This window comes from Gavia stellata, chromosome 28 (genome assembly GCF_030936135.1).
Source record: "Gavia stellata isolate bGavSte3 chromosome 28, bGavSte3.hap2, whole genome shotgun sequence".
Lineage (NCBI taxonomy): Eukaryota > Metazoa > Chordata > Aves > Gaviiformes > Gaviidae > Gavia > Gavia stellata.
Genome location: NC_082621.1, coordinates 713,533 through 734,022, shown reverse-complemented (window position 1 = coordinate 734,022; position 20,490 = coordinate 713,533). Strand labels below are relative to the sequence as shown.

Sequence of the window (20,490 nt, the reverse complement as noted above, 5' to 3'; positions counted from 1 at the left end):
ACACACGTGGGACACAGCAGAGGACGGGGACCACGCAGAGCATCCCGACCAGGGCAGAGCATCCCAGCCATGGGATAGCATCCCAGCCATGGAATAGCATCCCAGCCATGGAATAGCATCCCAGCCAGGGCAGAGCGTGCACACATGACCCGTCAGCGAGCGTTGGGCCGGCAGAGCCTGGCGCAGTCGGCCCAGGAGTTGCAGCAGGGTCACCTTCGGTATTGCAGCGCTGCACAGTCCTCGCTCTGCAACGGGAGCAGTATCTCATTTCTTCCTCAATTAGCTCCTGATTATCAGTGTCCCAGGGCCCCTTTCCAGTCTCTGTTTAATGCACCATTAATAATTCATTTCTCAGATAGCAAGAACGCAGCGCGAGGTTAGGGCTTTGTGACTAATAAGTACTAGAGCAACCCTCATCTCCAAGGGACAAATGAAGGGAACAAAAATAAAGACAAAGAATCAAAGATAATATGTTTTGTGGCCTTTAATCAAACACTGGATAAAGGGTTTGATTACTCAGGTGAAGAGCACACAGGCACACTCCTCCTTGGTGGCTGCAGGCTGCTGGGCTCCCACGCCTCGCCGACACTGCCACAGCCTCGCCAGCCCCGGCACCGTCCCACCGCCTTCCCCAGCGGTGGAGAGGGAAACTGAGGCACCTCGAGGCAAAACGTGGGTGGTCACAAAGCCAAAGCAGGGGCTGGCCCGCACCACCCCGCTCCCGGGGCTGGGGGTTCAGGTACAAGCCGGATCTTTCCTCAGGCTGGAAAATCCCAGGCAGCCAGATTTCCCCAATGCTCATCCCTAACTGTTGGTCCCTGGGGCAGAGAGAGGAACCAGAAATCCTGACCCAGGAATCCTGGACCTTTCCTCAGAAGCCCCGAAAACCCCAGCGCCTCTGCGGGGGCTTTGGGGATGGGTGGGAGGTACAGACCGACCTGACCAAGGGGCTGCGACGTCCCACTGTGCAGCCCGAGGCTCTGCGCTGTGCCAGGGAGAGTAAACAACAGCCAAGAACTTCCATGAACGTGCATGTGGTCCCGCACGGGACGGGAAGGAAAAGCAGCTTCTTGCTCTCTCCCACCACCCCGCCGTGCCCCATTTTGGGTGATAGCAGAGAAACCATGGGAGGGAAACAACTACCAAACAAAAACTGTTCGCCAAAATAACCCTGGCTGCAGGAGGAGAAGCAGCTGGGCGGTGTGTGAGGTGTGATGGACTGGGAGCACACACCAGGCTGACGGTGACAGCGTAGCCCACGGCCCTCAGGTGCAAAAACTCCTGCCTCTTCATACAGGAACCTGCAACTGCAGCTGGCAGCACCGGTGTGGGGCAGGAGAGCGGGTATTCCCAGTCCACTGCTCTGAATGGGAGGGGAGACCTGTTGGCACGTTGAATGCTGAGGGGTCGGTGTCTGGAATGGGTGGGATGAGCAGCACTCCCATCATGGCCATTCCCAATGCCGAGCTGGGCAGCAGCAGCTGGGGATGTTTCTGCAGTGGGTTGGGGCGATGGGCACATCAGGAGAAGGCTTCCCTGGCCGGGCAGGGCAGCTGGGCTGGGGAGCCCGCACTGCCCGCAGGGCTCTGCCCGCCAAGGGGCAGAGCCAGCGCCTGCCGCGGAGCGCGACGAGGAGCCGCACAACGTGTTGGCAGCTGCACAGTAAGTGTGAGGGGTTTCTGACAGATCCAATTATAAAGCCAGGTCTCAGCAGAATTGCAGCCCTGAGATTTAGTGCATGAAATTTTGTTTGGGAATTTTCCGATATTGCAGCTTGTGCCGCGGCTCCCCACGGGCCCCAGGCTGTGCCGGCACCTGCCGAGCCATCCCTGGGTCTCACCCCCACTGTGCTGCATCCCCTCCCTTCCCCATGTCCTGCCGATGCACAGCCCAAATCCAGAGAGTCACCTAAAAATGGCAAGAATAAGAGAGGCAACCCCCCCGGCAGCGCTGGAGAAGGGGGATACCTGCAGTCTCCCTGCTTTTCTGCCCAGCGGAGACATGCCCTGGCCTCGGCCCCGGGTGCCGTGTGCCAGGATTGTCCCTCCCCTGCGCAGCCCCAGGGACAGCGGGGCTGGGATCATGCATGGGCTATGGGCTGGCTGTAAATCACCTGGGCTTCCAGTAGCTGAGGATCTGCCCAGGCTTTCGCCACACATCCCTAGGACAATATTTTTAGCCCGCCTTCCTAGAAAAGCAAGGTGTGCATGCATGGGGCAGCGTCTGCCTGTGCATCAGCGACTGCCCAGGACCTTTTGGCTGATTTCAGCTGCTTCACTGGTCTTAGGGAGAGGTGGTTCCCACGAGTTTCCCTAAAAGCAGCAAGCCCGGAGAGGCAGGAGAGGTGAGAGAGGCAGGAGAGCTTTCCCTCTCATGGGGCTGTGGCATGGGGGAGGCAGCTGCAGGGAGAGCAGCCGCATCTTGCCTGTGCTGCTGCCGGGGAGCAGCCCATGGCTTCACTGTGTCCCATCTCAAGACGGGGAGAAGCAAGCAGCCCAATGCTGGAGGAGAAGGAGATATGGCAAATCCCCCTCGGGAATAACTCCCAGCAGCATCTCCCCTCCCGGGCAGGAGGAGCCCCTGCACCGGCTCAGAGCCAGAACCCCGGGGGCCATGGGGGGAGGTCTCCATGGGGTTTCTGCAGCTCTCGGCTGTCGGATGAGGAAGCAAACAACGGTGCTCCCGCTCCTCGCAGCCCCACGCCAGCCCACCTACCACTGCTGGGCCACCCCCTTCCCCAGGGCAACGCTTCTGCAGGCAGCACCGTGCTGAGCCCCCCCGGGCACCGGCCCCTCTGCCAGCCCACGGCCCAGCCGCTGCCTGGTCTCAGCGAGCGGTCCCATCCTCCTCGGCTAACCAGGGACTTGGCTGCCCTGGAAATGCTCCTCAGGTGAAAGTGGCCGAGTAACCTCCACGGACCGAGGAGATTTGGGCCAAAGAGGCTGTGGGGGTGTGAGGCTGGCTGCTCCCCCGCGGCGCTTTGGTCTGAAGGGACATCGAGTCTCTGTGCCGAGCACGGGGCTGGCTGCTCTGCCCCTGCCACCAGCCGAGCTGCGCGAGTTCTCTTTATCAAACACACACCCTGGATTAGAGGGTTTATTTTACTTTTTCTACAGTGTCTGAGAGGGCAGTGCTGTCTCCGGTGCTGACAGTGGATCCTGTGATCACAGGCAGGGAGGAAGCTTGGGATGAAAGCTGGCAATTCTGCAGCACTGCAGCCGTTGGATCAGAGCTGCGTCACTGTCCCCTGGCTCTGGAACCTGGGAGCTGTTGGGAAGACAGATTCGGTTTCGCACCTGCAAGGCTGTTCCATCCTCTGCCATCCACAGCTGAGCCCAGGCCGGCCGGTGCTGGGGCGGCCCGGTCACTGCTGGGGGGCTGGGACCCCCCCCCATCTCCAGTCCCAGCTTTCGTGCCCGCCTCGGGGGCATCTGGTGAATGGCTGCAGCCCCCACCCCAAGCCCAGCAGATCAGCCCCTGTGCACACGCACCCTTCACGGCTGGGCAATGGGTTGGTCTGATCCAGCTGCGGCTGCACCCAGCACCCCAGGCGCAGGCTGCAGCACTTACAGGAGTGCCACCCAGCAAGGACACCTCCCCGAGCCCCCTGGGATGAGCAGCCCCTGGTCTCGGCATCCGCATCACGGTGCCGGTGGGGACCCATGGGTGGCAGAGGCAGCGCTGCCCCCACAGCACCCTGGGCACGTGCCTCCCTGTGCCACCGGCACGGCTGGCATCACCCAGCCACATGCCAGGGAGCGTTTTTAGCCTAGGCAGAATAAAACCGCACTTGGGGCGGGAGGGAAATTGTTTGATGCTAATCCCCTTGTTTAATCCACCAGCAACCTGACATGCGAACAGACAAGATTAACTCCCAGCAGGGAATCATTAAAAGTGCAGCCATCGGTCGCAGGGACGGCGGAGCAGAGCAAGACGAGGACGACCCTGCACGCTTTGTGGGCTCCCACGCGCTCCTGGCAGCGGAGGAGAGGGGAGGTAGGAGCAGTGTGGAGAGATGGCTTTTAGTTTTCAGGATCGAGTTCCTCCACGATGGGCAGTTTTCACCAGGCTGGAATTTCCCCTGGTACAGAAAGGGAGGCTCCAGCTGTCCTGGGAAAGGTCACCTCGGGGGCTGACGTGCTCCCGGGCTCCGGCAGAGATACCACGCGACAGCGAGATTTTCAGATGTGCCTGGGAAGCAAAATTCAGCCCCCCATCCCCCTCGCCCACGGATGCCACTGGACTCATCCTGCTGCTGCCCAAGCCTGTGTTCACGAGGGGCCAGAGCTGCAGGGGCAGGATGGAGCCACCCCCCGGGTCAGGACCCCCAGCCCCGGGCACCCGCAGTCCAGCTGGGGCATCGCTTTGAGAAAGGCACCCAGGGATCCTGCTCCAGCTGCTCTGCACCCTCCTTGCTGCAGACCTGCACCTGATTTGGAGTTTCAATTTGTCTGACTTTATCTTCAAGCCCTCAGTTCTTACTATTTCTCTCAGCTAAGTTAAAGAGTCCTTTAATACCTGGCAGTTTTCTCCCTGGGAAGGTACTTGCACACTGTAATCAAGTCACATCTCAGGCTACTTTTCGATGAGCTAAACAGACTGAGCTCTAAGTCTCTGCTAAACACCCAGCCTCAGGAAAGGGCCAATCTGAGGCACTGCCAAGCAGACTGGAGCCCGGTTTTTTTCAGCTAGTGCATTGAAAGGTGAATTGTTGCTTTCTGATGCACTGATGATAAATGAAATGGGCTGTATAAAAATAAATCGTTGCATTGCCCTCGCTCTGGAGAGGTCTGTGAGCACACAGGGCTGCCGGAGGCACGAGGGGTGCTGAGGAAGGACGCGGGTGCTCCTGGGGCTGTGCCCGTCCCCGCGCCAAGCCCTGGCCTGGCAGCCCGCGGGAAGCTCACCTGCAAAAGAGCAGGTGGAAAACACCTTCGCCGCACTTTTGCCAGCAAAACTTGCTGCAGCAGCTGTTTGCTGTGGGTCTAATGGTGCCTGTCTCCACTTACAGGCAGGGAGTTATGATGGCCAGAATGTAAGTGCTTCGGGGAGCTGAGATAAGCAAAGATGCTCCAAGCCACAGACTTAAATCCAGAGGTTATTGACAGGGGTTGTGTCAGCGCGCAAGAAACCGGTCCAGCAGCCCTCTCTAATGCCCGGTTATTGACAGGGCAATTGGAGTGATGAAGTGGGGCTTCAGGCTGGTTTAATCACAGGACAAGCCTGGCCGGTGCTGCCTGAAGGGTCGGGTACATCTGTCACTCTCTGTGGAGGCATGGCCACGCTGTGTCACAGCGGGGACGGGAGTGGGGTGACACAGGGCAGGGTGCAGCCCTCTCGGGGGAGCCCAGCCCTGGGCTGTGTGAGGGGGACGGGGAGCAGAGGGATGCCCTGGCTGGGGGTCTGACCCACGGAGGGAGGACGAGTGGTACAAAGCAAACACACTGTGCTGGTGCATGGGGAGAGTCTGTCGGGAGCTGACTGGGGCTGGGGACGCGCTCGGGCAGCTCCACGACACGCAGACCTGCTCAGACACAGACTTTCAGCCTCCCTGACTCCCTGTGGCTCCGAAGCCGGTTTATCAGCACGCTCCAGACCCGATCGATGCAGAAGTGACCTGAATGGCTGATCAGAGGGGAGCAGCCACTGCCTCTGCCCCAGGTTGAGGGATGCAGCGACAGCCAGGATGGGTTAACAGGGGTCGCAGGGATGCGTGTCCCCACACCCTCTCACAGGCTGGCCCGGCCACAGGCAGCCTGGGGACTCAGCCACGCGAGGCTGGCTCTGAAGGATGCTGGCTCTGAAGGACGCCAGCTCTGAAGGACGCCAGCTCTGAAGGACGCCGGCCAAGGTCGCAGCGCCGATCGCTGCAGCTCGGCTGCTCCCTGCCGCCAGGACCAAGGTGACTGAGGCCCTGGGAAGGAGAAGCCAGATGGGGCTGGCATTAAAGCAGAGATGCACAGGGAGGAACAAGCAGAGGCTGGATGCAGACCCACTTGCAAAACCCGCAGGGTCCCACAGAGCGGTGCTGTCCTGGCCCTGTATCCCATGGGGTCAGGTGCACGCCCTCAAAAATGGGCAAGTTTGGGTCAGCGTTGCAGAAATTCTGGATTTGGGCACCAAAGTGGACAACGAGACCCACCTAGGCTGGTGAGGGGTCATAGCACCCAGTGCTGCAGGCACCCATCAGGTTAACTCACAGCCTGGATTCTCCGAGCACAAATCAGGGCAATTTGCGCTTAGCAAAACGATCTGGGGTCCCTGCGGGAGGGATTCTGCCTGGGGAGGGGAAGGAGAGGCCATCCCAGCCCGCAGAGAGCTACAAATAACCCAATCGGCCTCATTACCCAGTTTCTGGTGGAGAAGGGTTTGGTTTCCCGTTCCCCCCGGGGCTACCTCCGCCTGCGCCCGCTCCCGGCCCGGCAGGAGCGGCACGCTCGCTCCGAGCCCCGTCCTTGCCGGAGGCGACCGGCGGCAGCCCGGTGCCGGGGAGCCCGGTGCCAGGGAGCCGCGCTGCCCGGGCCGGCTGCCCCGGGAGGGGCCGGGTGTGGGGCAGCGATCGCTCCCGGGCCCCCGGGTGCCCTCCGCCTGCAGCCACCGGTGCCCGCAGGAAAAGCCGCGCTCCGCGGGAGCTCCTTGTGCCCAGCGGGACCGGGCCGGGAGCGCAGACAGAGCGCGGCCCCGCCGCGCTCCGCCTCCCCCCCGCACCCCCGGGGCGCCCGGAGCGACCCGCAACCCGCCGAGCAACCGCGCTGCTTACCGGAGCGGGAGGTCCCCGCGCCGGCACCGACACGCGTGGCCGGATCCCGCGGCGGAGCGGCACGCACGGAGCGGCGCCTGCGAGCGCCGCAGCCCCCCCGCCACCCGCCGGGCACCGGCGGAGCATCCTCCCGCCGGCGGGTGCCACCCCCGGGCCGGGCCCGCGGCCCCCGGCGCCCGCCGGCTCCCCGGGCATCGCCCGCCTCCCGCGCCCGGGCCGGGCCGGGGCTTCCCTCTAGCGACCGCCGGCGGGAGAGCTCGCCGGGGGAAACGGGATCCGGGGCGCCGCACCCCGGGCCGGCCGCGGGCCCCCCGAGCCCCCGGCACCGAAGGCCCCCCGAGGCCGGGCCGGGCCCGGGGTCCTGCCGCAAGCCCTGCGGCTCCCCCAGCCTCCCCGGCTCGGACGCGAGGGGCCCGGCGAGCCCTGCTTCCCCGGGCCGCCCCAGCCGAGCCCGCGGAGCCCCGCGGGGACACCCGGGGCACACAGCCCCTTCCCCGCGCCCGGGCTCCGGCCGCACGGTGCTGCACGCCCCGGTCCAGCCTCAGCAGCCCCTTCGCTTCTGCCAGCAGGTCAATCCCACCCGCAGCTCCAGCAGCGTTCCTGCAGGGCTGAGCTGCCCCGGAGGGGCTGAGGCTCGTTCTGGGCCACGGGAGGGTTTGGTCTGGGGTGGGCAGGTGATGTGGGGCACTCAGGCCACTGTCTGCGGGGAGGGGTAGGACTGGGGCAGCCTCACACATGCGACTCGCTCCAGGCGCTCACAGGTTCCTGCTGGGGACCCCTGCGCAGCCAGCGCGGTGCGCAGTGGGATCTGGCTCTCCAGCAGGCCGTGGGGTGGGCTGGCTCCAGTGCGAGGGCTGTCCCGCATCGAACCTGCCTGCCCACAGCCAGCTCTCACGATGAATGAAACCACTAACGCTTCCCTCGTTCCCAGCGTGCACACGTTTTTAATGGAGGGCAACTGACTTCACAAAGCAGATCGGAAGCTGCCAGAGAAATGCTGGGCCGTGTCCTGGGCCCATGTGAAATGGCTGGTTCAGCTGGCAGGGTGGCGTACCGGCCATGGAGACAGCCCCTTGGGCCCGGCAACGCTGGGGGACAGGAAGGGAAGACAGCGGCACAGGGAGGCAAGCAGGGAAGGGTTTGGGTGCTTTCCCATACCAGCGTCTCATCCTTTCTGTGTAGGCACAGCAAAGCCTCCTCCTGCAGTCGCGGGCTCTAGCAAGGGATGTGCTGCAGCAGCTCGGTCCAGCGAGAAAAAGAGGAGCGAGCCGTGGCTCTCTGTCTGCATGGGCCTGGAGGGAGGGTCCCACGCCAAGGGCGATGGGAAGGGTCCCACTGTCCCAGGACGTAGCCTGTGAATAGTCCTCTTCTGAGCAGAGCCGCACTAGAAGGACTGGCTGTGGGTGCTGGAGCAGTACTCCAGGTAGTCAAACTCCTCAACGGGGAACGTCACGGCACTCCACTTCTTGTACCGCCTCTTCTCAGCTGGTGTCTCCACCACGAAGTTTTTGATGCAGAGAATGGGCAGCTTCACCTGCCGGTAGATCATCTCCATTCCCCAGTCCTGTGTGGGCAGGGAGGGGACAGTCATGCAGTCTGCGGCGCAGCATCCCCGGGCTACAGGGCCACACACACCTGGGATGGAGGCAGCTCCTTGCTCCCAGGGTACATCCCCCTTTGGAGACAGCTGCCCGTGTCCATGTCCCACACATGCATCATGCACATCACACGGGCATGTGCTGAAGGGAGATACAGCCCCATTCCTCAGCCAGGAGCTGTGGCACAAGGCATGGCCCCTCCTGCCCCTCCAACGCCAACTGGGCTGCAGCCACAGGGGCATTGCCACGCTCACCTGGCTGCACTCGCTGCACACGATGCGGCAGCCAGGCTCCCAGTCCTTGAAAGTCCGCTGGAACTGTATTTTCCCAGATAAGACTCTGTAATACAACCTGCAAGGAAGGGGCCAAAAGACACTCCAAGGAGGATGGTCCAGGGGACAGAAAGCGTGCAGCATGTGTGCTCCCTTAGTCACAGTCCTACAAAGCTCCCGTGACCTCCCCGGACCGGTGTCCCCAAGAAAGAGCTGGCAGCAGGCTGCTGCCAGTCCCTGCCCATCCTGGGTGGAGAGTGCGGCAGCTCGTGCAAGTGACGCCTGACAGCCGGGCTCTGCCCGCTCACCCCTGCCAGTGCCCAGCTCCTACCTGAAGTTGGGGTTGATGTTAACGTGGTGCATGCCCTCCACGGTGCGGATGTCACTGCCACAGCACACCGCCGTGTTGCAGTTGATGCAGTAGAGGTGAACAGCGTCCGGGTCATGCAGCTGCCGCCTCTCGCTGACCCTGGCCTCCTTCATTAGCCAGCTGGCAACGGCAACTCGCTGCAGCTCCCTGATCTGCAGAGGGCAGGGGGAGGCAGGACAGCGGGGAGGACAGGGGTCAGCGCAGGGCAATGGGCACGGACAGACGGCACACATGGCAAGACATATGGCCTTGGAGAGATGCGCCGTGCTGGAGAGCAGGAGCCGCAGGGCAGGATGGGCAGGGCAGGATGGGCAGGGCAGGATGGGCATGCACTGCCCCATGCACCTGATGCTAACCCCTCCCAGGAGCTGGTGCTGCCCCAAGGGGAGAGCAGGCGGCCAAAACCAGGGCGCAGAGGGCTGTGCCCAAGCAGCAGACGCGGGAAGGAGCTGCCTACCCCTCCTGCTGCTCAGTGCAGAGCCCAGCGCTCACCTTGAGGCGGTACTCCTGCTCAGGCATGGCTTGCACCGCTCTGATCGCCCTCTCCATGAGCTCCACGAGGTTCTCATTGAGCAGCTCACGGGAAACCTCTCTGCTGTTGGCTTTGGCGAGCACAGAGTAGACGCTGTTCTCGGCACGGGCACGGCCCCGGGCCTGCAGTGGAAGGGCCAAACGCTGTGGTCAGCAGAGGAGGGCCGTGGCCAACCCCCCCTGCCTCCCCCGTGCCACCCCACGAGGACGGAGCCACTCTCCACACCCCGCTCCCCTCGCCAAGGGGATGTTCTGCCAGGCACTGGGCTCATCCCCAGGGACCTGCCAGCGGGCATGGGATGCGAGAGCCCCCATGGCTTTGGGGCGTCCCAGCAGGCTGCCCCCCACATGGGGCCGGGCAGAGCAGCCAGAGGGAGCCCGCGCAGCTACCTGCATCATGGCGATCTCATTGGTCATCAGCCCGTAGCGGACCACGATGTTGCACTCGGGGATATCCAGGCCCTCCTCAGCCACACTGGTGGAGAAGAGCAGGTTGAGGGCTCCCTCACGGAACAGCTTGATCACGTCCTGCTGCTCGTTCTGAGGGGAAAGAGGGGCGAAGCTTCAGCGGCTGCGTAGGTCTCCGAGCCCCTGGCAGCACCTGCAGCACCCACAAAGTGTGCAGAGAGGGGTAGGTCCAGGTCCTTCCCACCCTCCGCTCACCTGCGTCATGTGCCTGGTCTGGTTGCTGTAGCCGGCGCCGGTGAGGACCGCAGCCCTGACGTGCTGCCCGCAGAGCGTGGGCGTGTCCTGCAGCCAGCTGAAGAGGCTGTGGGCACTCTGCCGGGTCTTGGTGAAGACGATGCCACGAGAAGCGCCCAGGGGCTGGAAGTGCTCCCGCAGGATCTCCTCCAGCTTGCCCAGCCTGGGGTTCTCGTAACGCCGGTCCCTGGTGAGTGCCTTCAGGCTCATCCTGTTCTCTGCGCAGGTGAGTGGGGTGTCAGGGGGGCTCCCCACCCCCCAAATGCAGCCAGCACCAACCCTCCTCCAGGCCCCTCCGTTACCCTCAAACGTGGCAGTGAGGAACTGTTCGGTGGGGTCCTTCACGTCCCGCTCGGTGGCGTAAAACTGCTGGAGGCACTGGAAGGCGTCGATCATCCGCACCGTGTCATTGATCAGCAAAGCATCGTTGTACTTGCGCAGGTGCAGCGCGCACACCCGCGTCTTGCGACAAAACGTCTCTGCCGCTGGTGAGAGCCGAAGCACGCCGTGGTCACAACCCGGCCCCATGGCTGCCGGCTCTGCCCCGCCGCATCTGCACTGCCACCTCCTCACCTCTCTTCTCCAGCTCCACAATGCGCTGCTCGTAAATCTGCGTGCCAAAGTCCTGCGGCAGGCCGGGCATCTCCATGTGCTGCTGGATCTGCTCCATCACCTTCTTCAGCTGCTCGCCAAAGGGGTCCTGGGAGCAGAGAGGGGCTCAGGACCCAAGGAGTTGGGGACGTTGCTCCGGACAGCCTCATCGGCGCAGTCCGGAGCACCTGCCGCGGAGTTAGGGGCTGTATGCATGGCAGGACTCGAACGGTTGCAGGATCCCCCAGCACCGAAGCTCTGGGTCAAGTGATTCCTCAGATTGGCCTGCGCCAAGCGGATGGAGGGACACAGCCCCCGGCCGGCCCTCACCTGCGCTCTCTCCTGGCACAGGTCATACTGCTTCCTGGGCTGGGGGACGTGGCTCTGCAGGTGCTGCACCTCCTCCTGCACCGACGTGATTTTCTCGGTGTCCAGGTTGGCACAGATCTGAGAGGGCGAGACCCTGCTTCCAGCCCTGAGCGCAGCAGCCCGGGGTGATGTGGCGCATGGCGCTTCTGGCACCCGGCAAGTTTGGGGATGTCCCCCCCATGCCGCCCAGCTGCCCAGCCCCTGCACACCAGGTTATCAACACTCACCCCAAGGGACACCCCGTTACACCCCGGGGGAAGCTGTGCCTGGGGCTGTTGCACCCCATCTTGGCGCAGGACATGGGGCACAGGACCCACCTGCAGAATGTGCTCTACGGCCCCCTCGAAGGAGGTTGCCCCCCCCGTGCCAGGGGATGCCGTCAGGCCCAGGATCTGTGGCAGGTTCTGCTGCCCGCTGAGCTTGCGCTGGAGGTAATTCAGCATGATTTTGTTGTAGACGGCTTCCTTGTGCGTGTGGTGGCACTCGTCTATCACCAGCAGCGAGAAATCTGCGCCGGGGCGAGGGAGGGGAGCGGGGTGAGCGGCGCGGGAGCCACCGGGCAGTGGCGGAGGCTCAGCCGGGGCAGTCCCCCCCCGGCCCAGCCATCGGGAGAGCAGCGCTGGGGGCCCCATGCCCACCCGTCAGCTCCACATGCGTGTCCTCCTCCCTGCTGACCAGCGCGTTCTGCAGGATCTGAGCCGTGCAGATGACAACGTCGCTCTGCCTCACCACGCAGGCGAAGAAGGCCTTCTGGCTGCTGTCCCCGCTGATGGCCGTCACCCTGAAGTCCTTCTGCAGCACGTGGAACTCCTTCTTGGCGTGCTGGTCCACCAGGTGCACCTGCGCCCACCAGACCCCGCTCAGCTCCGGCCCGGGACCACCGCCCGGGAGCCCGTGGCCGGCGGGCGCTGCTGCCCCGTTACCGCCGGGGCCGGGGGCCGGGAGCGGGGCCGGGGGGCACCTTGTTGACCAGCACGGCCACCCTGCCGCCCCGCCGGCTCTCCAGGTGCCGCCGGCAGACGTGGACGGCGGCGCGGGTCTTGCCGGCGCCCGTGGGCAGCCAGACGATGCTGTTGCGGCCGCGCAGGGCCGGGGCCACCGCCTCCCGCTGGTACCCCCGCAGCTCCATCCCGCTGCCGCTGCCGCCGCTGCCGGCCGGGAAACGAAACTCGGGGCGGCGCGTCCTGCCGGAGCCCCAGCGAGGGGGGGCCCCGCGAGGGGGGGCCCCGCCGGCCGCGCTGCCGGGACCGGGCGGGCAGCGGCCCCGGGCTGAGCCGGGCCGGGCCGGGCCGACCCGAGCGGGGCCGAGCCGGGCTGAGCCGCGCTGCCCGCGCCCCCGCCGCCCCCCTCCCGGCGCCTGCCCCCCCGCAGCGGCCCGGGACCCCCCCCGGGAGCCCCGGCCCGAAACCGAAACCGGGCGGAGCTCCCGCAGCCGCCCCCCCCCGCTCCCCAACCGGCCCTGCTCCCCGGCCGCTCCGCGCCCCCCAGGCACCACCGTGCACCCCGGCTCCGCCCGGTGCCCCCCCTGCCCGGGCCAGGGGCGCTCTGCTCCCGCCCCTCCCAGCCCCGAATACCGCCCCCAGCAGCCCCGGCGGGGCCAGAGGCGGGGGCGCAGCGGGGTCTGCACGAAGACGTTTATTTAAAAAACCGAACAAAACCCGAACAGCCAAACAACCCACCAGTAAGGGGATGGGGGGGCACCATGACAGCACGGGGGTAAGGCAGCGGGCGACCAAGCGAGGGGGGGAGCAGCCAGTGCTGGGGTCGGGCGCTCCCCAGCCCAGCACCCCCGGAAGGGGAACGGGGGGCACATGGCGCGAGGAGGGGGGGCGCGGGGGATGCGAGCAGGAGCCAACCCCACACCCGGGCAGAGGGTCTCTGCCCGCTGGGGCAGCGCAGGGAGGGTGGGGGCCAGGGCAGCACCAGGCATCCCACCACCCCAGCAGCCAGAGCAGGAGCAGCCAAGGGCAGCCCAGCGCCCACCGCTCCCGGCCCCCGGAGGGGCAGCCCGGCTGGCAGCAGGAGCAGGTAGGGAGGGCCATAGAGGCAGGGAGGGCTGTACAGACTGGAGCTGGGCCCCTGCCCAGGGCAGGGCTCCCCCAGGGGGAGGGAAGAGCTGAGAGAGGCAGCAGGAGCTGGGGGGGGGGGGGGGGGGGTGGTGTGCAGGGGCAGAGCAGCCCCTGGCAGCAGGACCCTGGACCCCGAGCAGCATCCCTGCCCAGAGCCCAGGGCAGGCAGGGCTGAGCCCCACCATACATTCAAGAAGGGAAGGGGCTGCCTGTGCGTGGACGGAAGCAGAAAACCAAAGCACTTGTGTGCCCCTGCCCTGTCGCCGAGAGCCGGGGCAGAAGGCACAACCCTGGGAAGTAGTGAAGCGCTGGTGCTGGGGGCTCCTGGGGCCCAGGGAGAGGTGGGAACTGGGCACTCCAGCCCCGCTGCTCACAGCCCCTCCAGGAGAGGCAGGTGCACGGGGCAGCCCCTGTCCCCTCGCCCCCCCAGAGGGAAGGCCCAGCTCCCCCAGGCTGCTCAGCAGCAACAAACCCCCAGCAGCCCCTGCCCACGGAGCAGGGCCAGGTCCCACGGGCAGCCCTGTCCCTCCTGGGAGGGGGGCAGTGGCCAAGGGGGGTCCAGGCCAGCTCCCCTACTTGTCGATGAGCCCCCCCTCCTTGAGCTTGAAGTAGAAGAACTTCTCCAGGGTGTTGGCACACTTGCAGTAGTCGCTGTCAGGCGGGTTGTACTCGCGGCAGTTGGTGATGATGCGCTGCAGGTCGGCGATAAACAGCTTCTTGGTGACGTAGTAGCGGTTCTTCAGGCGCTCGGTCATGGTCTTCAGGTCTGGGGGTGGGAAGCGTCAGGCCCCCCCCCAGGCCTCTGTGCCCCCCAGCCATAGAGCTAGACACTAACTGAGGGTCCCAACCCGTCCCTCTCTCTTCTGGGCTGTCCTGGGGCTCCCAGCACCCCATCACCCCCAGCCATGACCACCCCCGCCCCAGCAGGGACCCCCCAGACAGGGGGTCTGCAGCCCTCCCTCCGCCATCCTGCCCCAGGCACAACCACCTACCGATGGGGAAGCGGATGATTTCATAATAGTCCGGCGCTTCCGACTTCTTCACCGGCTCCATGAAGGGCCATGCGCTGGGGTGGGTCTGGGGAGAGGGTGGGGGGCAGGTTACAGCAGCAAGCGCAGGCAGCTCCTGCCTGCCCAGCACACAGGGGTCCGGCTGCCCTGCGCCTGGGTCACCCCACCTGCCCCCCAAGCGCAGAGCCCAGGACAGCCCGTCCCAGGGGAGGCAGCTCCGAGGGCTGTCAGGGGGGCGGACACCCCAGAGCAGAGGGGTCCCCCCCTGCCCGCACCTTGATCTGTGCCAGGAGGTTCTTCAGGGTGTTGTAGAGCTGGTCCGGATCCTTCAGCTCTTTTCTGCAGGACAAAACCAGCTCCCGTCAGCCTGAGGGTGGGCAGCCTCTCTCCATCCCAGCATTCCCACCTCCCCATCCCAGCGCTGGAGCGAGGAGCAGCCCGAGCCAAGCCCCCGCAGCCCATCTGCTGCGGGACACCCGCCCCCCCTGCGCAGCACTCACCCCTTCTCCTTCCCCAGCGGCTTCCATCCCGTTTCTCCTGGAAAACAAGGGTCAACGTCACCACGTCTGCCCCACGCCCGCGGGCAAGGGAGGTTGGAGCCCTCCTGCCAGACAGCCCTTCCCCGCCAGGAGCCGGCAGGACTCACGGATGCCGGGGACGCTCTCGATGGGGATCTGCCGCACGCCCTCCTTGAAGCAGGTCAGGCCAGGGTAGACCTTGCGGATCTGTGCCTGCTTCCTCTCAATCAGCTTCTTGATGATCTGTAGCGGCACGCAGGGGGTGGAAGCAGGGAGGTGAGCAGGGACTGCAGGATGCTCCGGGGAGCCAAACCATGACATGGACCCCATGGGCCCACAGCACCGGCTGCACCCACTGCCCAGGGCCGGAGCCAACCCCAGCCACCATAAACCCCACCAGTGTCCCCTCTCTGCCCCGCGAGCCTGCTCCCAGGGGAGATTCAAGGGATAGTTCCCAAGGGCCGGCACATCCCCACACCTCTCCCCTGCCTCCAGGAGGCAGCTGGCAGGGGCCCGAGCAGGCAGAGCCTGGCAGCACCCGCCCGCGGGACGTACCTCCTTCTGCTTCTTGATGATGTGGGAGAGCTCGGTGTAGGGGATGCGGGGGTTCAGCTCACACTCCATCAGGGTCGCCCCCTCGTAGTCCTTGATATAGCCCAGGTAGCGGCTCTTGGGGACCTTGATGTCCTTGGAAAAGCCCTAGAAGGGAGGGGGCAGGTGGGAGGGGGCTGGCAGGCAGGAGGGCCCAGAGGAGCCACCCCAGGGGTGGGAGCCCACCTGCTTCTTGAAGTAGCCGATGGCATACTCGTCTGCATAGGTGAGGAAGTAGAGGATGTTGTGCTTGATGTGGTACTCCTTCAGGTGGTTCATCAGGTGCGTCCCGTAGCCCTGGGGGAGCCACCGTGAGACAGGGACCCCCCATCCCACCAGGCAGCCCACATCAGACAGGACACACGGTCCCCTCCCACCCATGGATAAGGGCAACTGGAAGATGTCCCCAGAGCAATCACTGCCGCTCGGGGCCAGCCAGCGCTGAGCAGGTCTGGGCTACCCCTGGGGTTGAGACACCCCCATGCTCTCCCAGCTACAGCGGGCCCATCCTGCTCCCCCCACAGTCCCCCACCCTGCTCCTCCCCACCACCCACCTCCCCGCTCTCACCTTCACTTGCTCATTGGACGTGACGGCGCAGAAGACTATCTCCGTGAAGCCCTGGGTGGGGAACATGCGGAAGCAGATCCCCCCAATCACTCGGCCGTCCTTGATCAGCGCCAGGGTCTTGTGCTTCCTGCGGGCAGCGAGGCCAAGGGTGAGACAGGAGCCCCCCCATGCCGGCTCCCCCCATGCCCTCCGAGCCACGCACGGGTCGAAGACGAGGCGAGTGATGTACTCCTTGGGCATGCGGGGCAGCTGGTGCGAGAAGACGTTCTGCAAGCCCACCAGCCACATCAGGATCTTCTTGTTGGACTTCTGCGAAAGCGAGTTGCCGATGACGTGGAACTCGATGATGCCGCGGCGCTCCTCCAGCCGGGCCGTCTCGTCCCGTGCCGCGTTTGCTGACAGCAGACTGGTCTGGGGGGTGCAGGGGGTTTCATTGACCCCAGCACACCCTCCATGGGGGGAGCCCAGCCAGGCCCCAGCACACCAGGAAAGCAGCTCTGTGGGCCCCAGAGAGCACCAGTACCGCGTCAGTGCCCCCCACCCCATACCTCGGGACCCAGCATGGCAGCGGGGTCCGTGATGGTCAGCATGACCTCGTTCACCAGCTCCATGGGGATGTCTCCCATGACGCGGATCCGCTTGGCATCTTCCAGCGTCAGGCTCTCAGGCAGCTTCCGCTTCTCCCCTGGGGCATGGAGCAGAGCAGCACATCCAGCACCAGGAGGGACGAAGGAAAGTCCCAGCTCCCCCGGCGCCGGGCTCACGCCAGCCCTACCTGGCAGGGGCTCTGGGGTGCTGGCGTCCATGCTCGCGGCAGAGCTGCTGTTGCTGAGCTTCTTGCTGAAAAGTGGAGTAGTGGGCACAGCAACGGTGCTGACCGCAGCTGGAAGAGACCAACGATGCCCGTGACTGCCAGAAAGTGGCTCACCACACCACAGCAGCCCAGCCACCACCACTGGCCAAGGCTCACCCACCACCTTGGTCCTTTATCCTACAGCCCCGAAGCTGGGGGGACTGCTCCCTGAGATACCTGGGCGAGACACCAGCTGGGCGCCCTCCGCAGCCGGCACGGTGAAATCAGCCTCCCAGATCGGAGAGTTCTCGCCATAGATCTCCTCCTCCAGCATGGACAGGAACCTGGCAGGGAGCGGCACGTCAGCTGGCGAGCAGGCACCGGGCACACACAGCCCCATGGCTCCACATGCCGTGGGGAGCGCAGGCAGTCGTGCTCGGTGTGCAATTGCCCCGAGGAAGGAGAGCCTCCTTGGCGGTGCAGCAGCCATCCCTGCATCGGGCACCTACTTGGGGAAGTGGGTGAGGATCAGCGTCCGCTTCTCTGGCACCAGCTTGTCTTTCTCCACCCGGAACTTCTCCAGAAGCTGTCGGCGCGTGACCGTGAAGATGGACTTCAGGAGGCTGCGCCCGAAGACGTGGGTGGTCTCGTAGCGGGGAAGGCTGTCGCAGCTCTGCGGCACGTGGCAGTAGCACAGCCACCTAGGAGACAAGAACGTGGTCCAGTGATGGGGCTGGGACCGGTGACCCCACAGCATCCGCATTCCTCCTGGGACAACAGTGGTGGAAGCAGGGACGAGGAGAGCAGGCGCCCGGGGGGTCATGGCTGACATGATTTGGAAGCAATCTTCCCACCGGATGCCTGCTCTCCTTGCCTGGGAGAGCTGGGGAGAGGCGAAGACCCCAGGAGTCAGGGGTCAGCCCCACGCAGGGGTGGGAGGAGCAGGCAGACCCCCAGGCTGGCTGACTGAGACCCTCTCCCACCCTCACCTCGTGTAGTTGACCTTGTACGTGGCCACATCGTCGTTCTGCGAGCGCTGCCGGAACTGGGACGGTGTCTCCAGCTTCCAGTAGTTGAGGCAGAGCAGGAACATCTTCGAGAGCTCGTACATGGTCTGCCGCTCCTTGGGTGGCAAGTGGCTGAACTTGTACTGGACAAAATTCAGGACTCCCTGGGGAGAGGGAGGGGTGCTGGAGGGGTGCCAGGTGCTGCACCAGACCCTTCAGTGCTGCCCCCCAAAAAGGGAGACGACCATGCAAGAGCAGCAATACACAGGACAGTCATCAGCGCACCACGTGAGCCTGACAGCAGCCTCACCTGCTCAATGTTTGGTTTCTCGAAGGGGGGGCTCCCCAGGGACCCCTCGACCACAGGCTGGCTCATCTGCAGGATGCACTTCCGCAGGAGCTGTGAAGACACCGTCGGACACGGTTATGGATCGAGGTCCCAAGACGAGGCACATCCCAAGCGGTGGAAGTGGCAGAATGCTGCTGCGGGGCTGCACCGATTTACGCAGCCAGGAAGGTGCCGGGGTCCACCTCGGAGCACACCCGTTTCTTCCCTGGAAACCTCCCTCCCAGGGGAATTCAAGGCTGGGAGAGCAGTCGCTCCCAGGACAGAGTCGGTGTTTCAGGTCTCGGGCTGGGCTGGTGGGATGGCTCACAGCCACAGCTCCCAGCAGAGCAGGCAAAGGACAAGCAGCGGGACAGCAGCCCCAGCTCCCCGGCAATGCTGAGGGACCCTGCGCAGCGTGCCCGGCCCCAGACGCACCTTGAACAGGTAGAAATACACCTGCTTGGTGTCCGTGTCCTCCTCCTTGTGCACCGACATGAAGAGGTTTTCCACGTCCACCACCATACCCAGCAGCCGGTTGATCTCCTCCTCCGAGACGTTCTCCAGGTGGGACACATGGTCCGCTGCAGCAGAGAGAAAGCCGCAGTGAGACCGGGGGGGTCAGCACTGCTCCCCCTCCCCGGGGGGGTCCCGGGCGCCCCGCGGGGGGGTTACCCAGTGCATGGCCGCAGCTCCGGCAGGGCTCGCTCAGGTTGGTCACTGGCTGCTGCAGGTCCATGCGGGGGGCAGTGGGAGGGTTGGGGTTCTTCCAGCCATTGCACTTGCAGGCATCGTTGGCCTGGGACGAGGAACAGCAGAGGCTGTCATGCAGTGGCCATGCACTGCCTCATGCCAAGGCTGCCGCCTTCTCCGGCCAAATAACACCCCCCGCAAAGCCTCCTCCACCTGTCCCACCCATCCCTATTTACCCACCCCAGCTTTCCTCAGCACCCACCCTGCATGACCCAGCACCCTAACACTCATTTTTCTTCCGTGTGCAGCCCCAGGATCCTGCAGCCCCTGCCCACGGATGTCCCTGCATCTCCCTTACACAACTCAGCACTCTCCCCCTGCACCCCCTGCCCTCCAGCACCCACTCCTGCATCCCATGCGGGGTCCAGCAAGCTCCTCCTGCCCCCCTAGCCGCGCACGGCCCAGCACCTCTTTCCTTCACCCCATGCACAGCCCAGTACCCCCCCCCCCGCATCCCCTGCCCATGCATGTCCTTGCATTCCCCTTCCGCATGCCCTACACTGCTCAGCACCCCACTCCCGCAACCTCCCGCCCATGCACACCCTTGCACCACCCTCCTGCACCTCCTATGTGTTCCTCCTGCATCCCCTGCCCATACATGTCCGTGCGCACACTCCCCTGCATTCCCCACTTATGCATGCCCTTGCATCCCCCTCCTGCACCCCCCTCCCACACCCCCTGCCCATGCACGAACTTGCATGCCCCTCCTGCACTCCCTGCCCAGCTCAGCACCCCCCTCCCGCATCTCCTGCCCATGCATGCCCTTGCATCCCCCTCCCACACCCCCTGCCCATGCATGCCCCTCCTGCATGCCCTGCCCATGCATGTTCTTGCATGCCCCTCCTGCACCCCCTGTCCATGCATGCCCTTGCACCACCCTCCTGCACGCCCCTCCTGCATCCTCTGCCCATGCATGTTCTTGCATGCCCCTCCCGCACCCCCTGCCCAGCTCAGCACCCCCCTCCCGCACCCCCTGCCCAGCTCAGCACCCCCCTCCCGCACCCCCTGCCCATGCACGCCCTTGCACCACCCTCCTGCACGCCGCTCCCGCGCCCCCCCGCCGGCTCTGCCCGGTGCCGGTGCCGCCCACCTTGCAGGCCGAGAAGACCCCCAGCTTCTCCAGCTTCTTGCCGCGGGGGAACCCGCGCACCTGCGCCTTGCGCTGGCTCGCCCGCTGCTGCTGGCTCAGCCCGGGCCGCGCCGGGTCGCTGGAGCCCGCTCCCCCCGCCGCCGCCCCGCTCCCCGCCCCCCCGCTCCCCGCCGCCGACCCCGGGCCCGGCGGGGGCCGCCCGGGCTGCGCGGCCTCCGGCTCCGCCATGCCGGGCCCGGCGTGCGCTCCGCGCTCACTGCGCCTGCGCGCCGGGCACGCCGGGATCGGTAGTCCGGCGCGGCGCGGGGGTGGGCCCGGAGCTCACGGCGACGGGTCGCGCCGCCCGCAGCCCCGGGCGGGCGCTCGGCGCCCGCCCGGGGCTGCGGGCGGCGCGACCCGGCCAGAGAGGGTGGAGGTCCGGGCCCCACAGGGAGCGACCGCCCCGAGAGCCCCTCCCGGGGCCGTGCCGGCGGCGCGGGGCCATCACTGCCCGGAGGGCCGCCCCCTCCGGTAACCGGTCCCGCGCCCGGTTCGGCGGTGCTCGGCGCTGTACGGCGCGCGCCGCGCCCCGCA

At 65.5% G+C, this 20,490-nt stretch overlaps 2 protein-coding genes and 1 long non-coding RNA gene across 3 annotated transcripts; all 3 read right to left on the bottom strand.

The window, feature by feature from the left end:
* Positions 1-3,082: 3,082 nt before the first annotated feature.
* LOC132319569 (uncharacterized) lies at positions 3,083-6,811 on the bottom strand. The gene is made up of 2 exons (XR_009484516.1): positions 6,761-6,811; positions 3,083-3,267 (listed from the first exon to the last, which is right to left on the bottom strand). It is a non-coding gene; the product is annotated as an uncharacterized LOC132319569 (long non-coding RNA).
* Positions 6,812-7,904: 1,093 nt separating this feature from the next.
* On the bottom strand, positions 7,905-12,322 carry DHX58 (DExH-box helicase 58). The gene is made up of 12 exons (XM_059830609.1): positions 12,155-12,322; positions 11,832-12,033; positions 11,511-11,701; positions 11,155-11,271; positions 10,807-10,933; positions 10,536-10,718; positions 10,195-10,451; positions 9,922-10,071; positions 9,493-9,654; positions 8,962-9,152; positions 8,613-8,709; positions 7,905-8,324 (listed from the first exon to the last, which is right to left on the bottom strand). Exons 1-12 carry the CDS (start codon positions 12,320-12,322, stop codon positions 8,145-8,147), a joined length of 2,025 nt encoding a protein of 674 aa, XP_059686592.1. The 3' UTR covers positions 7,905-8,144.
* A 1,034-nt stretch (positions 12,323-13,356) lies between these two features.
* Positions 13,357-20,145, bottom strand: KAT2A (lysine acetyltransferase 2A). Its single transcript, XM_059830608.1, has 18 exons — positions 19,918-20,145; positions 18,750-18,873; positions 18,513-18,658; positions 18,060-18,149; positions 17,732-17,913; positions 17,252-17,443; positions 16,980-17,086; positions 16,725-16,832; positions 16,498-16,634; positions 16,152-16,360; positions 15,950-16,076; positions 15,568-15,678; positions 15,346-15,489; positions 14,919-15,033; positions 14,773-14,809; positions 14,548-14,611; positions 14,255-14,339; positions 13,357-14,028 (listed from the first exon to the last, which is right to left on the bottom strand). Exons 1-18 carry the CDS (start codon positions 20,143-20,145, stop codon positions 13,835-13,837), a joined length of 2,400 nt encoding a protein of 799 aa, XP_059686591.1. The 3' UTR covers positions 13,357-13,834.
* Positions 20,146-20,490: the final 345 nt, after the last annotated feature.